The sequence below is a fragment of the Hoplias malabaricus genome, chromosome 1, assembly GCF_029633855.1.
Source record: "Hoplias malabaricus isolate fHopMal1 chromosome 1, fHopMal1.hap1, whole genome shotgun sequence".
In the NCBI taxonomy this organism is placed as follows: Eukaryota; Metazoa; Chordata; class Actinopteri; order Characiformes; family Erythrinidae; genus Hoplias; species Hoplias malabaricus.
The window spans coordinates 15,033,179-15,054,386 of record NC_089800.1 but is presented as its reverse complement, the minus strand read 5'-3'; the positions used below and the strand labels follow the sequence as shown (position 1 = coordinate 15,054,386).

Here is a 21,208-nt window from a genome sequence, read left to right as displayed (position 1 = left end):
GCATTGACATGAGTGACCAAAGGTGACTGACAGAGAGTTCTGGTGGAAACAGGGGAGTTGAGGTGCACATTTAATTCTGTCGTGATTTTATGTTTTTTGGATACAATCCGGGTTAGCATCCGAACATCCCTTTCAGACACCTTCCTCTAGCATCCAGTTAATCCTGTTGGATGTGTTTCGTCCTTCTTGGTGGTATGCTGACATTACCCTAGACTTGGTCACAGATGCGCCAGCAAGACGTGCACCAACAATTTGTCCTCTTTTGAACTCTGGTATGTCACCCATAATGTTGTGTGCATTGGAATATTTTGAGCAAAATGTGCTCTTACCCTCTGCTAATTGAATCTTCACACTCTGCTCTTACTGGTGCAATGTGAAATTAATGAAAACTGGCCACCAGGCTGCTCCAATGTAGCCATGAAACCTCCCACACTAAAATGACAGGTGTTTCAGTTTCATTGTCCAACCCGTGTGTGTGTGTATATTTATTTATAAGATTATGCCCAGGAATATATGAATTATTGGCAGTGGATTTTAACCACTCACATTATTTATCCATATTATAATTAAACTGCTTCTAAAGTTGGAAACGTTTAGGCGTAATCGACATGTGTATTTTTTCACATGAACCTATATACATACACAAAAAAATAATGAGCCATTTGGCAATATACAATTTTTCATCTTAGAGTTTAGTCTTGTGTGGCTGGAACACCTTCAATAAATGCGCTGTATGTGTGTGTATATATATATATATATATATATATATATATATATATATATATATATATACACACACACACACTGCATTTATTGAAGGTGTTACAGCCACACAAGACTAAACTCTAAGATGAAAAATTGTATGTATCAAATAATTTAACTAGAGGCAAGGAGAAAGAAAGAGTCAGATTTTTGTAAATATCCATCCTTTTATTTATATTAAACCCCATATAAAAAGATGACAATCTGGGCAGGATACACAACCATCCTCTTCACAAACTGAAGCTTCACTCATCAGTCTCTGACTCTTCATCTTGACTGATCTGGAAGTAACGCAGCTCGTAGCTCTCCTTGTTGGATGCCACCACTCTCAGCCAGTCTCGAAGATTATTCTTTTTCAAGTATTTCTTTGTGAGATACTTCAGATACCTATGGAAAAAACATCAGTTACTTTGAGCTCAAACCATTAAACTCATTTATTATGAATAGGAGGAGAAACAACTGAGGAACAATCGACCAATAAATTAATAACCCCTGATATGCATAGCTTGAATTTTTTCTGCAACTTAAGCATACATATCTATACTTTGCTGTAGATCTCACCTCTTGGAGAACTGCTTTTCTGATGTGACCATGATGTGGTTCTTCTGGCGAGTGATCTGGACTACATTTCCAAGATTGCCTATTTTGCCATTAACCTTAACCTTTTCTCTCAGAAACGTTTCCTGTTTGTGAGAAAACAAAATCACCACACTAGGGAAGAGAGCCCTAGGCATTGAACTAGGGAAGGGTGCCCTAGTTCAGACACAGCATTAGTGAGCATGTGCCTAAATAAATCCTAGCACCAGCTATAATATAAATGATATATGTTTAAAACTCATGATTATTATGTGACTTACAAAGCTTGCAGAGTCTAGGATACCATCCTCCACAGGGTGCGTGCAGTCCAAAGTGAACTTCCAGGAAGCTCCCTTCTTGTTCTTTTTTACCACAGTCTGTGTTTTCTGAACAAATCAAAAAGAGATTTAACAAAGGAAACATATTCATTTTGAAACTAACCTTCCACTATCTGTGAATTTACATTTCTTTACCTCAATATTACTCCTACCTGGTGTAATTTTTGTGTGTAATCCATATGACTAAAAGATCAGACTGTACAGGTTGATACATAATAAGCTACTGAGAATTCATCACCAAGACTTCTATGACATGTGGCTGTAGTATGCTTTACACATACAACAAACATCAATGCTGGATTGTGATAAAATTACCCCTTGCAACAAAGAAACTTGAATTTTATAAAAACACATTTTGCCTGTAATGACACTGTTTGGGGTCCACTATTTAAAACAAATCATTGCACTAGTTTATTAGGCTGTATTTTTCAATTAAAACGTGAACATTGAAAAATTATATCCACTGCTGAGGCTGCACAATTATGCCATGCTACCTTAAATTAAAATGGATGCTGTTTGGAAGGCCCTAATTATGTATCAACTGTGATCATTTTATAACCATATTTATTACAAATGGAATTTGAATTGGTATTTATATTTTACTCAAAACTGTTCTGTTGTTTGGGGGCAAAACAACAACAAATCCTCAACTGCACCAGATTATGTCCAGGAATATATGAATTATTGCCAGTGGATTTTAACCACTCACATTATTTATCCATATTATAATTAAAGTTTCTAAAGTTGGAAACGTTTAGATGTAATCGCCATATCTGTGTATTTTTTCACATGAACCTATACATGAGCCATTTGGCAATATATAGATTTCAAACCTATGACATATTCTTTAAGGAAAAGCAGAACGTCCTCACATTCTTCATATATTTAATCACGCGGACACATGACAATAAGCAAACATGAAATCTTAATTGTTTTAAGTAAAATATGCATATTTTCAGCTTTATACAAATATATCCAAACAGGCATTGAACTGGCTATTATGGTTTCTTTTTTAAACTATTGTATTCAATTATATAGGGCCATTAATTTAATGTATAATCTATTAAGAGTGCTACACTGATCACTGTATGATGCAGATATTGAAGGTTTCTTTAATAAAGGACGGTGACCAACTCTTCACACGTCTCTATTCCCCCACGTGTCATTTAAATCGAACTATATCCTACTTGTACGATAATACGAACAGCAGCATACTAGCTCCTACCGTCTCATGATATATATATATATATACATATATACGTGTGTGTATATAACAATATACAGCGAAAATGCACATTTAAGTCTATTTTTATAGAACCCTCGGACCGAAATCATACATACCGGCGCCATGTTGAAGAGGACGAGACGAAAGAGGACGTGACGTCACCGCGCGCACAGTTTTGTCTCCACAGAAACCTCGGTGGTTTATTAATTTAATTCATTCACGTAAAAATGTATTTAACCATATATATTTTATTTAAAAAAATAAACAAACAAACAAAAAAGCAACCTTTTAAACTACCTCAAATTATCTCACTTATTTTTCATGCCGTGACAACTAGGCAAGTACTAGGTGGTGCACTTCCGAGCCGAACATGTTAAACCCCAGTAAACGCCTGCTCATAAATATTACATAATCAATGCATTTCCAAGAAAAAACGGCACTCAGTGCCTTAAAGGTTCATTTCAAATGTAACTCTACACCTTCACCTTTATTCAGTTCACAAGGATCAGATAAGAGTATTAGCTAAATTAGTCCCCGCCTCTTTCTTCAAAGCCCCATCCCACAAAATGATGGAATAGGTTAGGATTATGACATGAGAAACCATGGTTGTCTGAATCCGCCTACTTAATACTGACACTGCAGTTTAAAAGCACAAATGCTTAGCCATGGCATTGACTGCTTATTCCCTCATGGCACACTTTTCAATGTATAAACAAACCCATATTCACGTTTAAGTCAATAAAGTTGGTTTTATGTTTAAAACATGATGGGTGTCTTTAAGCAATGGTAATTTGCTTCAAAATATCCAGTATTTCAACACTAAAGGGAAAGGGACACTTCTCAATATAAAAATAACTATTGTTTAGTCTGTGGCAAATACAGCAATGCCATAGAGAGATTTCCGTTTAAAAAAATCTAATAAACTACAACTGCTGTAGGAGAATGTCAGGACCAAGGTGTTCAAAGGTTTTGCACTTGCTAGCTGGTGAATGCATTAAATCCACATGACAAACCTGAATAAGAGATTCTGGTGATATCAGCAGTAGCATCCAAGTCCTGGGTCATTGTTGCACAAGTTATTGTTGGAGAATCTATGCAAACCTAAACGCAATTTAGTTTTTTTTCTCTAACCCACATCATTCACCTTCTAAAATCCTTAAAATGCTTAATCAGCCATATTGGGCTAAAACCACTGGAATTCAGAGTGAACGACAAGGGTGTACATTTGTATAAATTGGTAAATTTCCATCCATAAAAAACCCTTTGCATAAACATGACTCATAAGCTCATTGTGTGAGCTATTATCTGTCACTACAAACTCCACTTTGACTTGGCACATAATGATTAAGGAATATGACTCATGTATTCAGCTGAGAGCCAGGCAGAGCAAGGTGGAGCCCACAGAACCTGCCTGCTTAACCTCATCCCTTAGAGTATCTACAGCAAGCTTTGTCTGAGTTTACACTCAATTCAAGCAACATATTTACACACACAGGTTTCCATGGTAATTTATAATGTTTCAAAAGATAAGTCAAATCAATTTTATTGAGGTGTCCAAGAACTGAAATATTTACAAACTGCCAGAACACAACTAGATAAGAAAAATGTGAAGCCTGTGGATTGAGCCAAATGACAAAAAGTGCAAAGGTATGAGCAATATGTCAGACCTGTACACTGGTTTGCTCCATCCAAGGCACTCTGTCCAGTTCTGTCCTATAGTTTCCCTCTTCTCATTGTTGTAAAATTAAATACATTCTATTTTTTGTTCCAATGAACATTTATCCTTGCCTTTTTTGGTTGGACACTAGTTTATACACATCCATTTAAAGCAGATTTTTGGGACGGACCTGAAATCCATTTAGATTATAATCACAGTGCAGCATAGACACCACACATGGAAAGCAATAATTTATTAGAAGGAAAAAAAACAAAACAAAAAACCCAACCTACAAAATACATCTTTAAACTGAAATCTATTTCTTAAACTTTATTTTTTGCCATCTCCATCATGGTGACAAAGGCTTCAACTAAACAAAAAACACTTTCTAATAGACCAAATGTGGAGTCCGTTAAGAAAAAACACTTTACAAATGCTAGTAATGCATCCAGAAATATCTTGTGAGTGGAGACAAATACAGGCTTCAACACTTTATTTAAGGTTGTTAATGACAGCCAAAACAGGCTGGCTGCTATTGCATTACAGAGGTAATCGCACATGGCCATCACATTCTTCCTTCCACTTCTATACAATGGAGACTGGCATTTAAAAATTTCACCCAGGTTTTAGTGATTACTTAAAAGAAAAAAGGAAAAAAAAAAAACCTGAAATGTTTCCGGTAGTACCAAGTACTACAAAGTGCTAACTACCAGTACACATCTCACTTTGGGAAGAGGCATTAAATCAAGAGAACATTAGTGAATGCAAATATGGAATGAACCATATTAGGCAAAATGTATGGCACCCATAAAAAGGACAGGGCAGGGTTGGTGGGGGACAAACAACAAAAAGTTAGGCAAGTGTCATTTAGGGCCTTCCCCTTGAAATTGATCTGCATATTCCCCAAAAAAGGCATACATTTTATTAATGTACAACACTACTTGTGTAATTGTGTCTAGAAAAAGAGACAAAAGTGGATCCCCTTGTTTAACATTCAGGAATGTAAGCAGCCAGACTAAGATCTTAAAGGCAAAATAAATTGGAATGGAAAAACCTAAAAGAATAAAAAACTATGATCTGACAGAATGCCAAAACAACCTAATGAGATTAAGTTGTTAAAAGTCCAGCATGGTATTGGAAGGAGAAGAAAAATGGGACACAACTGCAACAAAAATTTGAGGTTGCTTGTGAAGGCCATAGCTTTGGTGAAAAAACAAAAACCAAAAAGCAGGTGACTTGTTAAGTGGTGCATGTTGCAGCCTGAGCAGCCCAGTCTCTCTTCCTATTTGGTAAAGGCCTTGATGCCCACTGCAGCCTCCTCACCCATGGCAGAGAGCACAGTAACCTGGGGGGGGGGAATGAAACAGATTTGAATTAGAAAATCTACAAAATGATTTACTCTACAAAGGATTTGACAGCATTGAGCACCGAAATAAAATAGAATAAAATAAACCCCTTTATGGCAATAAACTAAGCCCAGAATGAAAGTTAAAAACTACTAACCATAATATCTTCACCAGCTGAATGTTTGGATTCAATTTCCTTGCCCAGATCACCCTCTGGAACACGAAGGTCCTCACGCACATCACCATTGTCCATCATAAGGGAAAGGAACCCCTCGTTGATGTCAACCAGCTGGAACAGAGCAAAGAACCAGGGTAAAACGTTCATTCATCTGTAACCCTTGTCCAGTTCAGGGTCGCAGTGGGTCCAGAGCCTACCTGGAATCACTGGGCACCAGAGGTTTATTTAAAACATATTACAGAAAGGAGAGCCTAACCAATTTACATGAAAGAAGAAACCATTTTAAATACTTTCTTCATACGACTAAACGAAATGTGTACACATTTATGGTGGAGGAAACCAGGTCAAGTACTTGAATTGGGTGTGAAGAGAAGATTTAAAAACATCCTACACCACACCATACTGGAGAGCAGCACTTCAGTTGCACACCTGGTCTGAACTGTGCCACAAAGTCTCAAGACTAAAATGTGAAGGTAAATAAATATCCCACACAAAAACATTTTGAATGCAAACATACAAGAGCTACAATAAACACAAACACTTAGTAACACATATGCATAATAAAACCAAAGGGATTCGATTTTACATTCCATTATCCATTATCTGTAACCGCTTATCCAATTTAGGGTCGCGGGGGGTCCAGAGCCAAAAAAAAAAAAAATAATAATTGTTCTGGTCATTTTAGCTCCAATCAATAAGAATTATATTTAGTAATATAGCTAATATGTCAGTAGTTGCTGGCAGCTACAACTGGAAAAGACAGGACAAAACCTAAGGTATGTTTTGGAATATTCATGTAACATGGATCTTGTTTTCTTCACTTGTTCATTTGCATATATAAATGCATATTATATGATGGTCATTTCAGAAGGTATTTTATAAAACAGTACACAAAAGGAGGAACTGACTATAGGTATTATTTTCTAATCCAATAAATACATTATTTAAAACTACCGAAATCCATGAGCCTTGTGCAACCGATAAATCAGTGCAGGTGTAACACAAACATGAATGTTACAGTCAAACATGATCAATCTTAGACCCCACTCAAATGCTGATTTTTTTTTTTTTTTTTTTTTTTTTTAAATAAGGCTAGGAATTCTTGTAGTCTGAGATTTACTGGTTTAGCCATTAGTATTCACCTTAAGAGGAGAAAGGACTATGAATAAGTTTTCACAAAAAAATAATGTGGATATTTTTTTAGCATTAATTCTGCAGAACATTTCCAGCTATATTCACACAGGAACCAAGTCAGATATTACCCAGACTGTATAATGTCTAATGTGATATAAGTCAAAGACAATTGTGATCAAAAGTATATATCCTCTTGGTCAATTTCCAAAATGTTCTGGGCAACCATGCCCATTTGAAAGGGGCCTAACCCTAATATTGATTTATACATTAATTACTGCATTCGCTAGTGCCGCAGCGCGTCTTATGACTACTTCGACAAATTTGAGTCCCAATAAGCCCAGTAAGAAAGTTTAGATTATGCGTACCTGGAAGTCGTTTCTCTTTATGTTGGGTACATCCATGTTGTGGGTAGATGGACAAATATCTTCATACTTCTTATTAGTGAACATGTCAATTCCAACCAGGTGAACCTACGAAAGCAAAGGCACAATTTACACAAATATACAAGAACAATAAGTACTGCACAAAACGAGAAGTAAAAAAAAGGTCAGTAAATATATAATTATATATAAATCAAACCTTTGCATGACCGTGCTTGCCAGTTTTGGAAGTGGACATTTCAACAATTTTGCAGGGACGACCTTTCAGGACCACAAACCCATTCTTGCGTAGGGCACTGCATTGCTGTGGGTAGGTCACAGAGGCCCCAGCATCTCCACTAGTGAAATCAAGATCTGGATCTGCCATGATGGGGTCTAATCACGGGGCACTGCAATGACAAATACTGCTTTATTTATATATTTTTGTTAATTCTAATCATATATATATATATATATATATATATATATATATATATATATATATATATATGCAAACACATACACACAATGTACAGTTTAATTTGCAGACACCTGCTTTCACTACTGAATTTAAGCACACAATACAGGTTTTGTTATCTCAGAAGAAATAAACTGACACTGGTGGGACACTTGAGCGGCAGCAAAAAGTTAACAATGTGCAAGCAACTATACGGTAGCCGACAACAAGCAAGGCCAATCAACATTTAAATAAGAAAGGTAACATTGCCAGGTACTTAAATCTGCATCAATACTGAACCTTCCTAAATTAAAAGCTGAATACAATCCATTCTTCAATGGAAATATTTATTATAAAGAATTCCCAGAAGCATAAAGGCTTTAAGAAAATAGCAAGGTCCTAAACCGTTGGCTATACACTTCTTTAAAGAGTAAGCAGATTCAAACATGTCTCTTATGCCAAGATGAGGAACACAGCAAATGTGTATTAATCCAGCAGTAAACAATTAATACCTTTGATGAGCAGGTGCCTACAGCAATTAGCAACATACAAATATAAAAACACAAGACTAATGCATTGTAAACTGAAAATATTGGTTACTGAGACGAGTTTAAACGTCTAGACATCGGGTGTGGTGCCTCCAACTTAGCCCAGGGCCAACTTTTAAAACCGGCTACGTCATCTGATGCGGTTGGTGCAAGGAGAAAACGGTCCTTTCTCCAGAAAAGCTCTTTTGTCGTTTAAATAGCAACTTGTTTCGTCTAAGCCTGTGTCTTTATGCTGTTCTGAACGGTACCACTTCTTGAAGAAGTGAAAACTGGTAAGAAGCTAATGTTAACCTGCTGCATCATGGTGCTCCGGTTTCACGCCCAAAGGCCGTTACAAATAAGCCCAAATATAATAACGGGGACACCGTTCCTACAAGAATCTTTAACTGTAAAAATACGAAGCAATTACTCAACCAAAACAGTTCATTTATTCGTTTAGGAAATGTGGAAAACGCTTAGTTTCTTTAACAGTACAACGAGGCTAAAAGTTGAGCTTCCTACTTGAATTTGCCGTTCTACCTTAAGCGGTGCAGTAGCTAGCTCTACTATGGCGCTTCGCCGCTGCACCAGTTAAGGTGGAACAGAAAATTAAAAAAAATTGAAAAGGAAGCCCAACTCGTCTCCTCAGCGGTGAAAGTGTCACCATAAGCGCATAAAGAGAACAGGTAAAGTTCCGTGAATTTCACAAAATCTTTACAGTTGAAATGCAGAGATAAGGTAAACCTTGTTAGCTCAGAACAGTGGAAATGGACACATATGGGTTTCTCAAAAGCTAACGCGGCTTACTCAACGATCAACGTTAATTCTGCCAGAAGGACAATGCTTAAACAATACTTAAACAACTCATAACTCCAACGATCGAGCCTCCCGGTCGCTAATACTGGGTTTAAAACCACAATGCCACCTTAAATCGAGCTGAAAGTGTGTTGACGACATGCTGCCCGTGTGTGAACGTGACCAGTCACGGCGCGGAAGGCCTCGAGCATGAGGCGGCTACTGATTCAAAACACACTTTCACACTTTTTCAATAAATATATAAACGGATTACAATCTAGTCCGGCTATATCTCCTTTGATCCCCCGGTTGGACTCATGACCAGGCCGGGTTAGATCGAGCAAGCCTCTACAACAGAGAAATTTTTCATTTTTCCGCGTGAGAGAAAAGCGCACGCCATGCAGTACTTACTTCCAAGAAAAAAAGGAATGTCAATACGCAAGCGCGCCCAATTTTACTGCGGCACCCGTAAAGTAGGCGGGCTCTGCTCTCCCTCTGCGGAGAAAGCAGAGGCCTGTTCCACAGCTGCTGCAACACAGCGCCTTTTATCGTGTAGGAGGATCGCCAGGGTACATACAGTACATGTCCAATAGTATTTAGACACATGCAGCTACTGTAAAGTGCTCCCATTGTACACATCTGGGCAGAGACATTACACTGTCAACTTAATTTGAATCATAACTACTAATCAAACACTATCACTAACACTAACCCTAAAATGTCTTCACCTTAACATGTCATGTTTTAAACAAGGACTTTAATAAAGGGGCAAGAAAGTAAAAATACCTGGTACACACATGTATGGAGCACTCCATAGTTCTCCAATTTCAGAGTGTATTTAATCTGTTGCGCTGCATATTTGTCTGCCCCATTTGACCCAGTGCTTCAAAGTTCAGGACCACCACAGGGTAGGTATGATTTGGGTGGTGGATCATTCAGTGCTGCATTGACACTGAGGTAGTTGTGGTGGTGGTGGTGTGTGTTGCATTGGTACGAGTGGATCAGAAACAGCAGTGCTGCTGGAGTTTATAAATGGTCTGTCTGCTGTCATTGTCCACCGACATTGTAGATGTAAAGTCAGAGTCTGTAGCTCATCTCTGGCTGCACAGTTATGTTGGTTGTCTTCCGGTCCTTCATCATTGGACACTCATGACCACAGGAAGCTGTTAGCTGGATATTTTTGGATGGTGGAAAATTCTTAGTCCATCAGTGTAGTGAGGGCTTTAAAATGCTAAAAGGGCTTTAAAAATCCTTGTTGTGTCTGATCCACTCTCACCAGCACAACACACACTAACACACCGCCTCCGCATAGGTGTCCCAGCAGCACTGAGAATGATCAATGAACCATAAAACCACATCTTTGGTGATCCATGAGGACCTGACCATTAGAGAACAGGGTGAAAGGGACGAACAAACTTTGCAGAGCAACTAATGGACCACAAAGTGCAAATGTATGGTCAGTGGAGCTGAGAGAATGCATAGTAAATGTACAAACCGGATTCCAAAAAAGTTGGGACACTAAACAAATTGTGAATAAAAACTGAATGCAATGATGTGGAGATGGCAAATGTCAATATTTTATTCGTAATAGAACATAGATGACAGTTCAAAAGTTTTAATTTAATTTAATCTGAGTAAATGTAACATTTTAAAGGAAAAATATGTGGATTCAAAATTTCACAGTGTCAACAAATCCCAAAAAAGTTGGGACAAGCAGCAATAAGTGGCTGGAAAAAGGAAACTGAGCATATAACGAACAGCTGGAAGAGCAATTAACAATAATTAGGTCAATTGACAACATGACTGGGTATAAAAAGAGCTTCTCAGAGTGTCAGTGTCTCACTGAAGCCAAGATGGTAAGAGGTTCACCAATTCCACTATTGTTGTGCAGAAAGATAGTGCAGCAATACCAGAATGGTGTTATCCAGCGTAAAATAGCAAAGACTTTTAAGTTATCATCATCAACTGTGCATAACATAATCAAAAGATTCAGAGAATCTGGAACAATTGCTGTGCGTAAGGGTTAAGGCCGTAAAACTCTACTGGATACTCGTGATCTCTGGGCCATTAAACGTCACTGCACCTCAAACAGGAATGCCACTGTCAACGAAATAACAGAATGGGCTCAGGAATACTTCCAGAGTGTCAGTGAACACAATCCACCGTGCCATCCGCCGTTGCCAGCTGAAACTCTACAGTGCAAAGAGGAAACCATTTCTAAGCAAGCTCCACAAGCTCAGACGTTTGCACTGGGCCAGGGGTCTTTTAAAATGGAGTGTGGCAAAATGGAAGACTGTTCTGTGGTCAGATGAGTCACGATTTGAAGTTATTTGGCATGGGCAGCTTGCATGTCTGGAAAGGCACCATTAATGCAGAGAACTATGTTCAGGTTCTAGAACAACATATGCTCCCATCTAGACGTCATCTCTTTCAGGGAAGACCTTGCATTTTTCAACAAGATAATGCCAGGCCACATTCTGCAGAATCACAACAATCATGGCTATGTAGGAGAAGGATCCGGGTACTGAAATGGCCAGCCTGCAGTCCAGATCTTTCACCTATAGAGAACATTTGGCGCACCATAAAGAGGAAGGTGCGACAAAGGCGGCCCAAGACGATTGAACAGTTAGAGGCCTGTATTAGACATGAATGGGAGAGCATTCCTATTTCTAAACTTGAGAAACTGGTCTCCTCTGTCCCCAGACGTCTGAGTGTTGATTTGTTGATGCCATTAAATTTTGAATCAACATTTTTCATTTAAAATGTTACATTTATTCAGACTAAACATTTGATCTGTCATCTATGTTCTATTACGAATAAAATATTGACATTTGCCATCTCCACATCATTGCATTCAGTTTTTATTCACAATTTGTTTAGTGTCCCAACTTTTTTGGAATCTGGTTTGTAGAAACAAGGTGGTCATAATGTTATGGTTGATACGTTCATAGGTGTGTGTGTATGTGCATAATGTGTGTATTTCTAATACAACATCAATATAGTAATGCACCCATTCCTTTGTTTTAATCACAGATGTCATCTGCAGGGTTATCTTTCTGCAAAGCTAGTTGCATTTAAATTTTACTGAAACTACATTCAGTAAAATTGGAGCCACTCTTAATAATCGCAATAACTGTGTCCAGCAATATGTGGTATCTTTTATATTTCCTCTTCATAGTGTAAAAAAAACAACCTTTTATTTAAGAAAGAGCAAAAAGGTTTCTACAGTTAGTTTTTGCTTTGGTGAGCTACAGTGCTACAGTGGGTATTTTTTCCCATTTTCCCCTATAATATATCACATGAAAACAGGAATGAGAGCATGTTATACTGATTATATATTCAGAGTACAAATAAAAATCTTAGTAACAAGCAACAGGATTAAGTCACACTGTTATAAACTTTCACCAATGGGAATATATTTATGATCGTTACTCCCTTTGACAACCGACTGCTGGCAAATCCATAATACAGGGAAATGGTTTGACCTGATGTAACACTTCAGAACCTGTGTGGGGTAACTGCCAGTTTATTGGTGTTTTTCCAGTGTCAAATCATATTAAAAAAAGAAAAAAGAAAAAAAAAACCTCAGTTTGATTTGATACATCAATTTATTTAAAAAACAGCAGAGTTCTAATGCTTTATGTTACATGGGAACAAACTGTGAATGTACTTTGCAAAGTTGGAGCTCATATGTCCATTAATCGGTTTGTGTCATTTAAAACCCCTGAAATCCTACCATCCCAAAATTCTGGACATTACAATTTGAACATTTTTTTTCTACCAAATTAAGACAGAAAAAACAATACCAGAAAATCTTATCAAAATCAGTAATACATTTTATTGCTAATAATCCTACCTTTGACCTAGCATAACCATCTCTTAGGTGTTCTTTTTACATATACATTGTTGTTTCCATTCAGCCTCTTCTTCAGACATAAATATGATGGGTCATTGTTTCCAATCCAGACCAGGAAAATTTCACCATACAAAAGAAAAAGTATTAATATTTCATTTTGGCTATATTCAGCAGTGAAACTTATCTTAAGGAAAAAGAAGAAAAGCATTGAACAATACTGGGAAAAAAAATATCTGAAACTGGATAAACTGTTATTACATAAAGCACTGATATTAATCATCTCTGACATTCTAATATAGATTTCATAGCACTTTCAGACCAACAAGCTAATCCAAAATACAGCTATAGAAAAGAATCCCTTTGCAAAACCAGTAATAATACTGTTGCTTCCAAATACAACGACATACCGGAAATTATGTACTGTACAAACCAATAAGTAGATCAAGCAAGTCTGGGTTCCACACAAATAGGCTATGTCCATAAAATTTTAATTTTATGGTACCTCTGAGCTCAGCAGTGTTTTGAAATATGACCAAAAAGGTGCTTTGCTTTGAAAAAGTAAAACAGGTGAGAGCAGTGGAATGGAAAACGACTCCATGTACTAGGCACAAATTACACAATATCAGAACCTTTTAAAGACCTAGCTACATGTTTGTCTAGTGTAATTTTCTCATCAGTAAAACCCAGTCATGTTTTGGCAGCATTCAAAATATGTCATTATACAAAAAAACAAAACAAAGAGATAAACAAACAAACAAAAAAACCAATGTGGTATTCATGAAGTAAATAAACATGGTATGCTTGATTTTTGGATGCAAATGCTAGCAGCTTCAGTGTGCTTCAAAATTGTGAAGGCTTAACCAATTAAATTGAGTATGTGTAAATTGATTTGGCTATAGTAGGGATGTAAAAAAAAAAAAAATAACTGTGATTACTCTGGGATTACTTCAGTTACGCTTGCTTCTAGGCCTTAGCCAGACTATTATAGATTGGGGTGGGCAAATCAATACTGAAGCATAGACACTTTCGTTTCTGACATTTCTTTTTGAAGAATCTTAGCATTTGGAGTAATTGGTATCAGACTGAAACCATCACAGAATCCCAGTTTACACTGCACTTCATTTAACAAAAAAGATATATTTGTTGAACCACTGCTAACCTATTAACCAGTTACTAATAACTGAATATTGAACGATGTACTTACAGTGAAGACTGTTTTTTTTAATAAGAAGTCCAGAAGTGAGACCAAACACGCACACACTATTATGAAAACTCCATAGAAATGAGTGTAGAAATACAGAAATCCACATTTTGCAGGCAGCACATGAAAGCGTGACACATTTCAGTCCCACATCACAGTTTTATGTTTTTGTGAAGTTAAGATCTCAAAAAACAAAAAAACAAAAAAAAAAACAGGGTTGGCAAGTGAAAATTTCCAAACATGCATAAACACATTCACGCTCACTCATAATTCACAGATTAATTCTTTAGAAAATGCAGAGGGTGTACAACAATTTCTTTCAGGTGGCATGTTAGCCACGCTAAGGTGACCTAAATCAGTTATTTGGGCTAGAGTGTCAAAGGTTATTTATTTATTTTTTTAACTTCCAACAGCCACTGTTTGTGGACTTCCTAACGGCACCCAGTTACCCTTTTAATCTTCCATTTTCCCTTTTCTCTGCAGTGACTCCTGGTGCTCTTAGGCAAGGCAAGACACTAAGAGAAGGTGTGGGTTATGGCACCAGCATTCTAGATCTATGGAAAGTCATTTTATCATTCCAGTTTCTTGCTATGTGAAGTATCATTTGCAAAAATGGGTGGTATATTTAATATCAAAATGATATTTTAAAAAGTCTGAGTTATATTTTAGAATGTAAGATTCCATTTCTTTTTTGTTTTTGACTTTTTCATATACATTATAATGAAAAGGATAATTTTTACTAGCACTAAATATATTTTTGATACGCCATTCTAATTACTACGTTAATGTATTAATTATTAGTGATTATTTATTACACGCATTTTTACTGTTGAAACATTTATAGCGGACAATATTTTTACGTCAAATATGTAATCGTTCATTCATTCATTGTCTGCAACCGATTATCCAATTCAGGGTCACGGTGGATCCAGTGCCTACATGGAATCACTGGGCACAAGGGAGGTACAAACCCTGGAGGGGGCACCAGTCCCTCTCACACCTATGGACATTTTTTGAGTCGCCAGTCCACCTACCAATATGTGATTTTTGGACCGTGCAAGAAATCGGAGCACCTGGAGGAAACCCACGCGGACACGGGGAGAACACATCCTCACAGTCACCCAGTGTGGGACTTGAACCCACAACCTCCAGGACCCTGGAGCTGTGTGACTGCGACACTGCCGCCCATAATATGTAATTGTACACTTGTTAATATAAATTTAACTGTATAATTATTATTAGTAAGATCTGAAATCTTGCATGCTATAATATAATTCATAGGAAAAGTTGGTTGAAATTAACGAGTCATTTTTTATACTTGTTAAATACTTGTTATTTTTAATTGTATGATAGCACTTTACTTGTAGAAATTCTGATCTAAAGAAACAGCTTGCCATGAGTCAGAGCATTAGCTCTCCAGTGTGAGAGAGTTCCCACAGTTAACACCGACAGACAGACTGTGAAGTCAGAAAATAATCCTCATTCGGTCACACAAAAATGTGCAAAAAACTGTTAGCACTGTGTCGCTGTTCCAAAATATGTGTTAAAAATATCCCAAAGTTTACAATTCATTATTTTTATTATATTGATATGCATTTTTTAAACACATAGATCATGGTAGTGGAGTTGTACAGTTTTTTATTACTGTGCATTGGTGTTAGATTGCACAGTAATATCTTATGTAAATAAATCAATTAGAAAATGGAAGATCAGAAGGCCAATTAAAAATCAGACTGAAACCAAGGGCCTAATAATGTAACAAATATCAAAGACACAGGACAGCTTTGCCTTGCGTAAATTACAGTGAGAATTTTTTTTTCCATCACCAAAATACAAAATTCTAATCAAATAACTAGATGAAAGAAATGAGGTAGGTTTAGAGGAAGCTTGACGCACAAAACGTTGAGTGACATTGTTTCTTTCTTCACCAAACGCCAAAGAAAAGATAAAACATAAAATCATTCACATTTGTGAATTACTGTTTTGTAGATGGTTTACTCAGAGACCCATGTTACATTGTCAAACACTGTTCTCACAGAGTCACAGTTTGAGAAGGTTTTGGTGGTCAGACATTTTGTTCGTAACTGAGGCGTGAACATTTACAGGACAAGCAGGGACACGGAGGTGGTGGAGAACATCACTTTAACTCACAGTTAGAAGTGATGGATCCATCTGTGGGAGAGCTGAGCACCTTACTTACAGTCATAAGCCTCCAATGGTCTCCCCTGGCCTTTATTGCACTTTACGGAGAGAGAGATAAACATCCAAACTAAAATACAAAACTACAGCATAGTCTTAACAATGTGAAACAAACCTTTATTTTCCCAGAATCAAAAAGAAAAGGAGTGGAACGGCTTGTAATTCTGATGTGTTATACAAAAAACACCCAGGCCACCCCTTCCAGATTTTGTTTTAACTACTGATTTTTTTGACTGTATGGATGGGAAGCCTTTAATTTTTCACATACAAAACACTCACTCTGACACATACATATAGGACATACATACATTACTCACAGCTACAGTGAGACATAATGCAACTGTAAAAAAACAGAGTGGTGATGAAATGTGATCCACAAGAGTTTGGAGTGAAAACCATACAAGGCTGAACTCTCACACACACACACACACATACCCACACACACACCTCTACAGAGAATTGTTTTGTCTCAGAGGGTTTTTCATGTATAGCCCAACAGCAATAAATTATTGTGTTGAAAGTGTCTAAACAGTTACAATATGTTGCTCGATAGTCAATAGTCACTCTACACAGGGTAGCCTATCCCAGTTCAGTTCCATTCCACTAATAATCACCTCCTCCTGGGAACATATTTGTCATGAAAAAACATCATAAGTACCCCACAGCCATGGGAGACTCTGGATAGAGGTTGTTCTTCTCTGGCACCCCCTGATGTTCTGGGGTAATTGGCTCACTAACTGACTGTGGACTTGTGTTCAGATGTCTTCAGCTTTCTGGGGCAGCTTCCGGCAAGTCTTCATCTTTATCCTATCCTCCCTGCTATGTTCCCCGCATCATGGTTTTCCCTCACTTCTCACAACAGGATATGTCCACAGACACAATGCAGGGGAAATTGTGGATGGGTTACCAGTTCATCATGGAGTTTCGGTTCAAGGTCATGAAGAAAACTTGGCTACTGCCTCCTGATCTGACAGAGGCAAAGAAGACCTGCCAAAAAAGATCACAACTCTTTCAGCAAAACTCAGGTTAACAGAGGCTCTGTTTTTGCCCACTAGGTCAAACTGTAAAATAATGCCCACAGATAATTGTGCATATTTCCCAGTGTTTATTTGCATACTTTTTGAATGTCTGTTTCACTTATTAGCATCTATAAAATAGCCTTCCTCTGAAAATGAACAGAGCATGCTCATACAAAATTTACTCAGAATATTAAAACTGTGGTTGAACCAAGTCCTAAATATATATATATCACTTAGTTAAAACAATCAGAAAGTTCCTTTGATTTATCAGTATTAGAGAAAAATCTGAATGTTATTTTAATATGTTTTAATTTGTTGATTCTTAAAATTAGTATTGATGACAACATTCTCATATTGACTGAGCCCTTGCTAATACCATCTGTAAATCCTCACCTTGTCATTTCTCTCAGAGAGAAACTTCAGTCGCTGAGCTCGCTTGTGCATGAAAACTCCGTCGAGGTGTCCCGTTTCCACTGAACGGATCTCAATGGCTTTCTCTCCCCAGCCCATGATCTGGTTGGAGTGGATGTAGGCTGTGGAAGGGGAAGGGGACAGGGGAACAGGACATGTGACAGGAGAGCGCTGACTCTCATTGCAGTAAAAACTCTACGTTAGTGAGAAACACCCCATTCCTCAACGACTTCTGACGGCCAACAGCAACCCGAAACCGGCCCAGACCGGACAAAGACAGGCTTGCCCAAGGCAGGCCACACCATCAGGAGGTAATTATTGCAGCAGTTTCTGAGACTCAGAAATTACCAATGCTCAAGCATCCTACTTAGAAGCAACAATAACCATGGCTTACTTTTCTCTGTTCTAAATAAAATCTGGCAAGACTGGCCAAAAAAAAAAGAAAAAAAAGGAACCTTTAAATCTAGATTAAACACCTCTGTTTCAGTTCTAAACTGACCCAAAAATATTATAAACCTTTATTTACAGAGATGATGAAAATGAAATAGATTTTTACCTTCCTAACAAGGCAGATCACAAGAGTTCTGGCATACAAAACTGGAGAGATGTGTACTAGCTACATTTATGTTCTGAGTACAGAACCTTTGAACAATATTTGGATTTACTAGTCACCGGATCACCTATTTATGCACTGTCCATAAATGTGCTTTCATTGCAACAACAGTGACAAGTTTTACAGAATGTTTGCAATATTTGAAAAGACCATTTAGGTCACACTATGTTTTTGATAAAATGCTTGCATTTAGGGTTGGCTTTCAATTCAAATATGTTTTCTTTTTCTTTATGCATGGGAAAATACACAGCGCATTTGTGGGCAGAGCATAGATGTATTAATTATGTTTAAGTGGAAGGGCCCAAAGTATTTGCGATAAGTAACATAACTGACATAAAATAAATTACAACATTCACATTCAAGATGAGAACAAACGGACATCGAATGCTAAAAATTAATACTGTACACCCATGACACGAAAAGAGATCATTAAATGTATGATCATTAGTTTTACGCAGACATCCTAAAAGTTAATCTAGTGTTTCATTTAACCAAACACCAGAATCAGCATCTTTCATCTCTCTGAAGGAGGTCGCTCACAGATTTAAAATGGATCCTCTTCTTTAAAGATGCAGATAAATCAACATCATTGTGGATCCATTAAGTGTTCATCCTGCTTCGCTGCAATTCTGTACTATAAAAGATGCAACTGAGGTTTCAAGTACATAGAAAGACAGTAAGATATGTTACAGATTCACACAAAGAACATGAAGACGTCCCAATGAAACAGTATGTTAGCAACACATGGAGTGCTGAAGCTGGTGTCAGTTAACAAACAGTTAGCTACAGACTGCATGTTCAAACTCAAAGGAAATAAATCATAAAAAAACACAAGAAAAAGTATAAACATACAAACACACCACCATTGTACTCGGTGCCAGGAGGAGGAAGGTGATCTGGAGACTAAGGACTTTCCACCAGATTGGTGTGTGAGAGAGTGTAAAGGCATAAAAATAGTAAATGGCTGATATGTGAATTATGTGAATTTTGCTGAGGAAAGAGTCCTACTAAAGTAGAAATTCCCAACCCTGATCCTTGAGTACTCCTGCTCTGAATATTTAGGTATTTTTCCTGCTTTTATTAACATGCCTTTCCTGTGCTGAAGTGGAAGTGTTAAAAGTCAAGAAAGCACTTGAATATACAGAGCAGGGCTGGTGCCAATTGTAGAAATAGCTTATAAATCTCAACAAGCCAAATACATTTTTAGAAAGAATGTTATGGCTGTTGCACCAACCAAACTTACGTTAAGGAAATCTGACATAATCTTATAAGTATCCATACATGAGAACATATGTGGGTACCATTTTAGAATCAGACTACCCTTATAAATATTTATAAATAGTTTAAAATCTGTAAATGAAATGTCATTAATTAGGTTGTACACACCCTAAAATTAATAATCAGTTATAGCACATGGATAAAAACCTGTTACTGGGCGCAATGCCAGAACACCCTGGAGGGGGTGCCAGTACTTCACAGGGCGACAAACACTCATTCACATACTTACACCTAGGGACAATTGAGGCGGTAACCCGCATACCAATGTGTGTTTTTGGACTGTGGGAGGAAACTGGAGCACCCAGAGGAAACCCATACGAACACAGGGAGAACTTACCAAGCTCCTCAGACAGTCACTCGGAGCGGGACTGGTACCCACAACCCCAGAACTCTGGAGCTGTCTGACAGCAACACTACCTCCAGGGCCTCCGCACCACACTCACTTTTAAGGTGTGTACAACCTAATTAATAACCAATTAATAAACAGACTTTAAATCATTTATAAACTTTTTAGAGGATTCTTATTCTGAGGTGGTAACAATACATGTCACACTTACAATTATATTGTTTTAAAATGTGTTAATACATATCCTAAATATATCTTTAGACACTTTATTCATTGTGGTGTACCACAGTGTTCTGTACCAAGCTCATTTTAAATTAAATTTTTACCATTAGTGTCAGGTTCATAGCTATGTTTATGATACACCATTATATATATATATATATATATATATATATATATATATATATAAATATCCATCCATTATCTGTAACCGCTTATCCAATTTAGGGTCGCGGGGGGTCCAGAGCCTACCTGGAATCATCGTGCGCAAGGCAGGAATACACCCTGGAGGGGACGCCAGTCCTTCACAGGGCAACACAGACACATTCACTCACACACTCACACCTACGGACACTTTCGAGTCGCCAATCCACCTGCAACGTGTGTTTTTGGACTGTGGGAGGAAACCCACGCGGACACGGGGAGAACACACCAACTCCTCACAGACAGTCACCCGGAGCAGGAATCGAACCCACAACCTCCAGGCCCCTGGAGCTGTGTGACTGCGACACTACCTGCTGCGCCACCGTGCCGCCCATATATATATATATATATGTTATTCTTTACATATATACCTAATATTGTACAGTCAAACCCCATCCAACAAAATAAATTCAGTTCACCATCTGTTGGTGCAGTAGTCTCAAATGCACACCCAAGAACTAAACCCATGTAGCCTATCATCAGGTATAAGCCTTGTTGGTGCAACAAT

General features: G+C 37.6%; 3 protein-coding genes and 1 long non-coding RNA gene across 7 annotated transcripts in view; 1 reads left to right on the top strand and 3 right to left on the bottom strand.

The window, feature by feature from the left end:
• Positions 1-917: 917 nt before the first annotated feature.
• Positions 918-3,140, bottom strand: rpl22l1 (ribosomal protein L22-like 1). Its single transcript, XM_066683263.1, has 4 exons — positions 3,018-3,140; positions 1,620-1,724; positions 1,324-1,445; positions 918-1,149 (listed from the first exon to the last, which is right to left on the bottom strand). Exons 1-4 carry the CDS (start codon positions 3,024-3,026, stop codon positions 1,008-1,010), a joined length of 378 nt encoding a protein of 125 aa, XP_066539360.1. The 5' UTR covers positions 3,027-3,140; the 3' UTR covers positions 918-1,007.
• Positions 3,141-4,873: 1,733 nt separating this feature from the next.
• eif5a (eukaryotic translation initiation factor 5A) lies at positions 4,874-9,896 on the bottom strand. Its single transcript, XM_066644753.1, has 5 exons — positions 9,766-9,896; positions 7,796-7,985; positions 7,582-7,686; positions 6,062-6,193; positions 4,874-5,903 (listed from the first exon to the last, which is right to left on the bottom strand). The coding sequence occupies exons 2-5, from the start codon at positions 7,961-7,963 to the stop codon at positions 5,841-5,843; spliced, it is 468 nt and encodes a 155-aa protein (XP_066500850.1). The 5' UTR covers positions 7,964-7,985; positions 9,766-9,896; the 3' UTR covers positions 4,874-5,840.
• LOC136673872 (uncharacterized) lies at positions 8,655-15,467 on the top strand. Its single transcript, XR_010796294.1, has 3 exons — positions 8,655-8,852; positions 14,895-14,936; positions 15,327-15,467. It is a non-coding gene; the product is annotated as an uncharacterized lncRNA (long non-coding RNA).
• A 1,316-nt stretch (positions 15,468-16,783) lies between these two features.
• tnikb (TRAF2 and NCK interacting kinase b) overlaps positions 16,784-21,208 on the bottom strand; it is a 65,405-nt gene continuing 60,980 nt past the window's right edge. For all 4 annotated transcript variants that reach the window (XM_066660954.1, XM_066673591.1, XM_066666756.1 and 1 more), the window contains 2 exons: positions 18,023-18,162; positions 16,784-17,597 (listed from right to left, as the gene is read on the bottom strand). In XM_066660954.1, coding sequence (XP_066517051.1) covers positions 17,514-17,597; positions 18,023-18,162 — 224 coding nt within the window. In that variant the 3' untranslated portion in view covers positions 16,784-17,513. The remainder of the gene's footprint in view (positions 17,598-18,022; positions 18,163-21,208) is intronic.

Coding starts and splice junctions, on each gene's coding strand:
- eif5a (XM_066644753.1), bottom strand. CDS start 7,963: ATGGCAGATCCAGATCTTGATTTCACTAGTGGAGATGCTGGGGCCTCT. Junction 6,194..7,581: donor TAAAGAGAAACGACTTCCAG/GTACGCATAATC, acceptor GCTCTGTTCCAG/CTGGTTGACATCAACGAGGG. Junction 5,904..6,061: donor CAGCTGGTGAAGATATTATG/GTTAGTAGTTTT, acceptor CCCCCCCCCCAG/GTTACTGTGCTCTCTGCCAT.
- rpl22l1 (XM_066683263.1), bottom strand. Junction 1,446..1,619: donor TCCTAGACTCTGCAAGCTTT/GTAAGTCACATA, acceptor TCTCACAAACAG/GAAACGTTTCTGAGAGAAAA. Junction 1,150..1,323: donor GAAAAGCAGTTCTCCAAGAG/GTGAGATCTACA, acceptor TTTTTTCCATAG/GTATCTGAAGTATCTCACAA.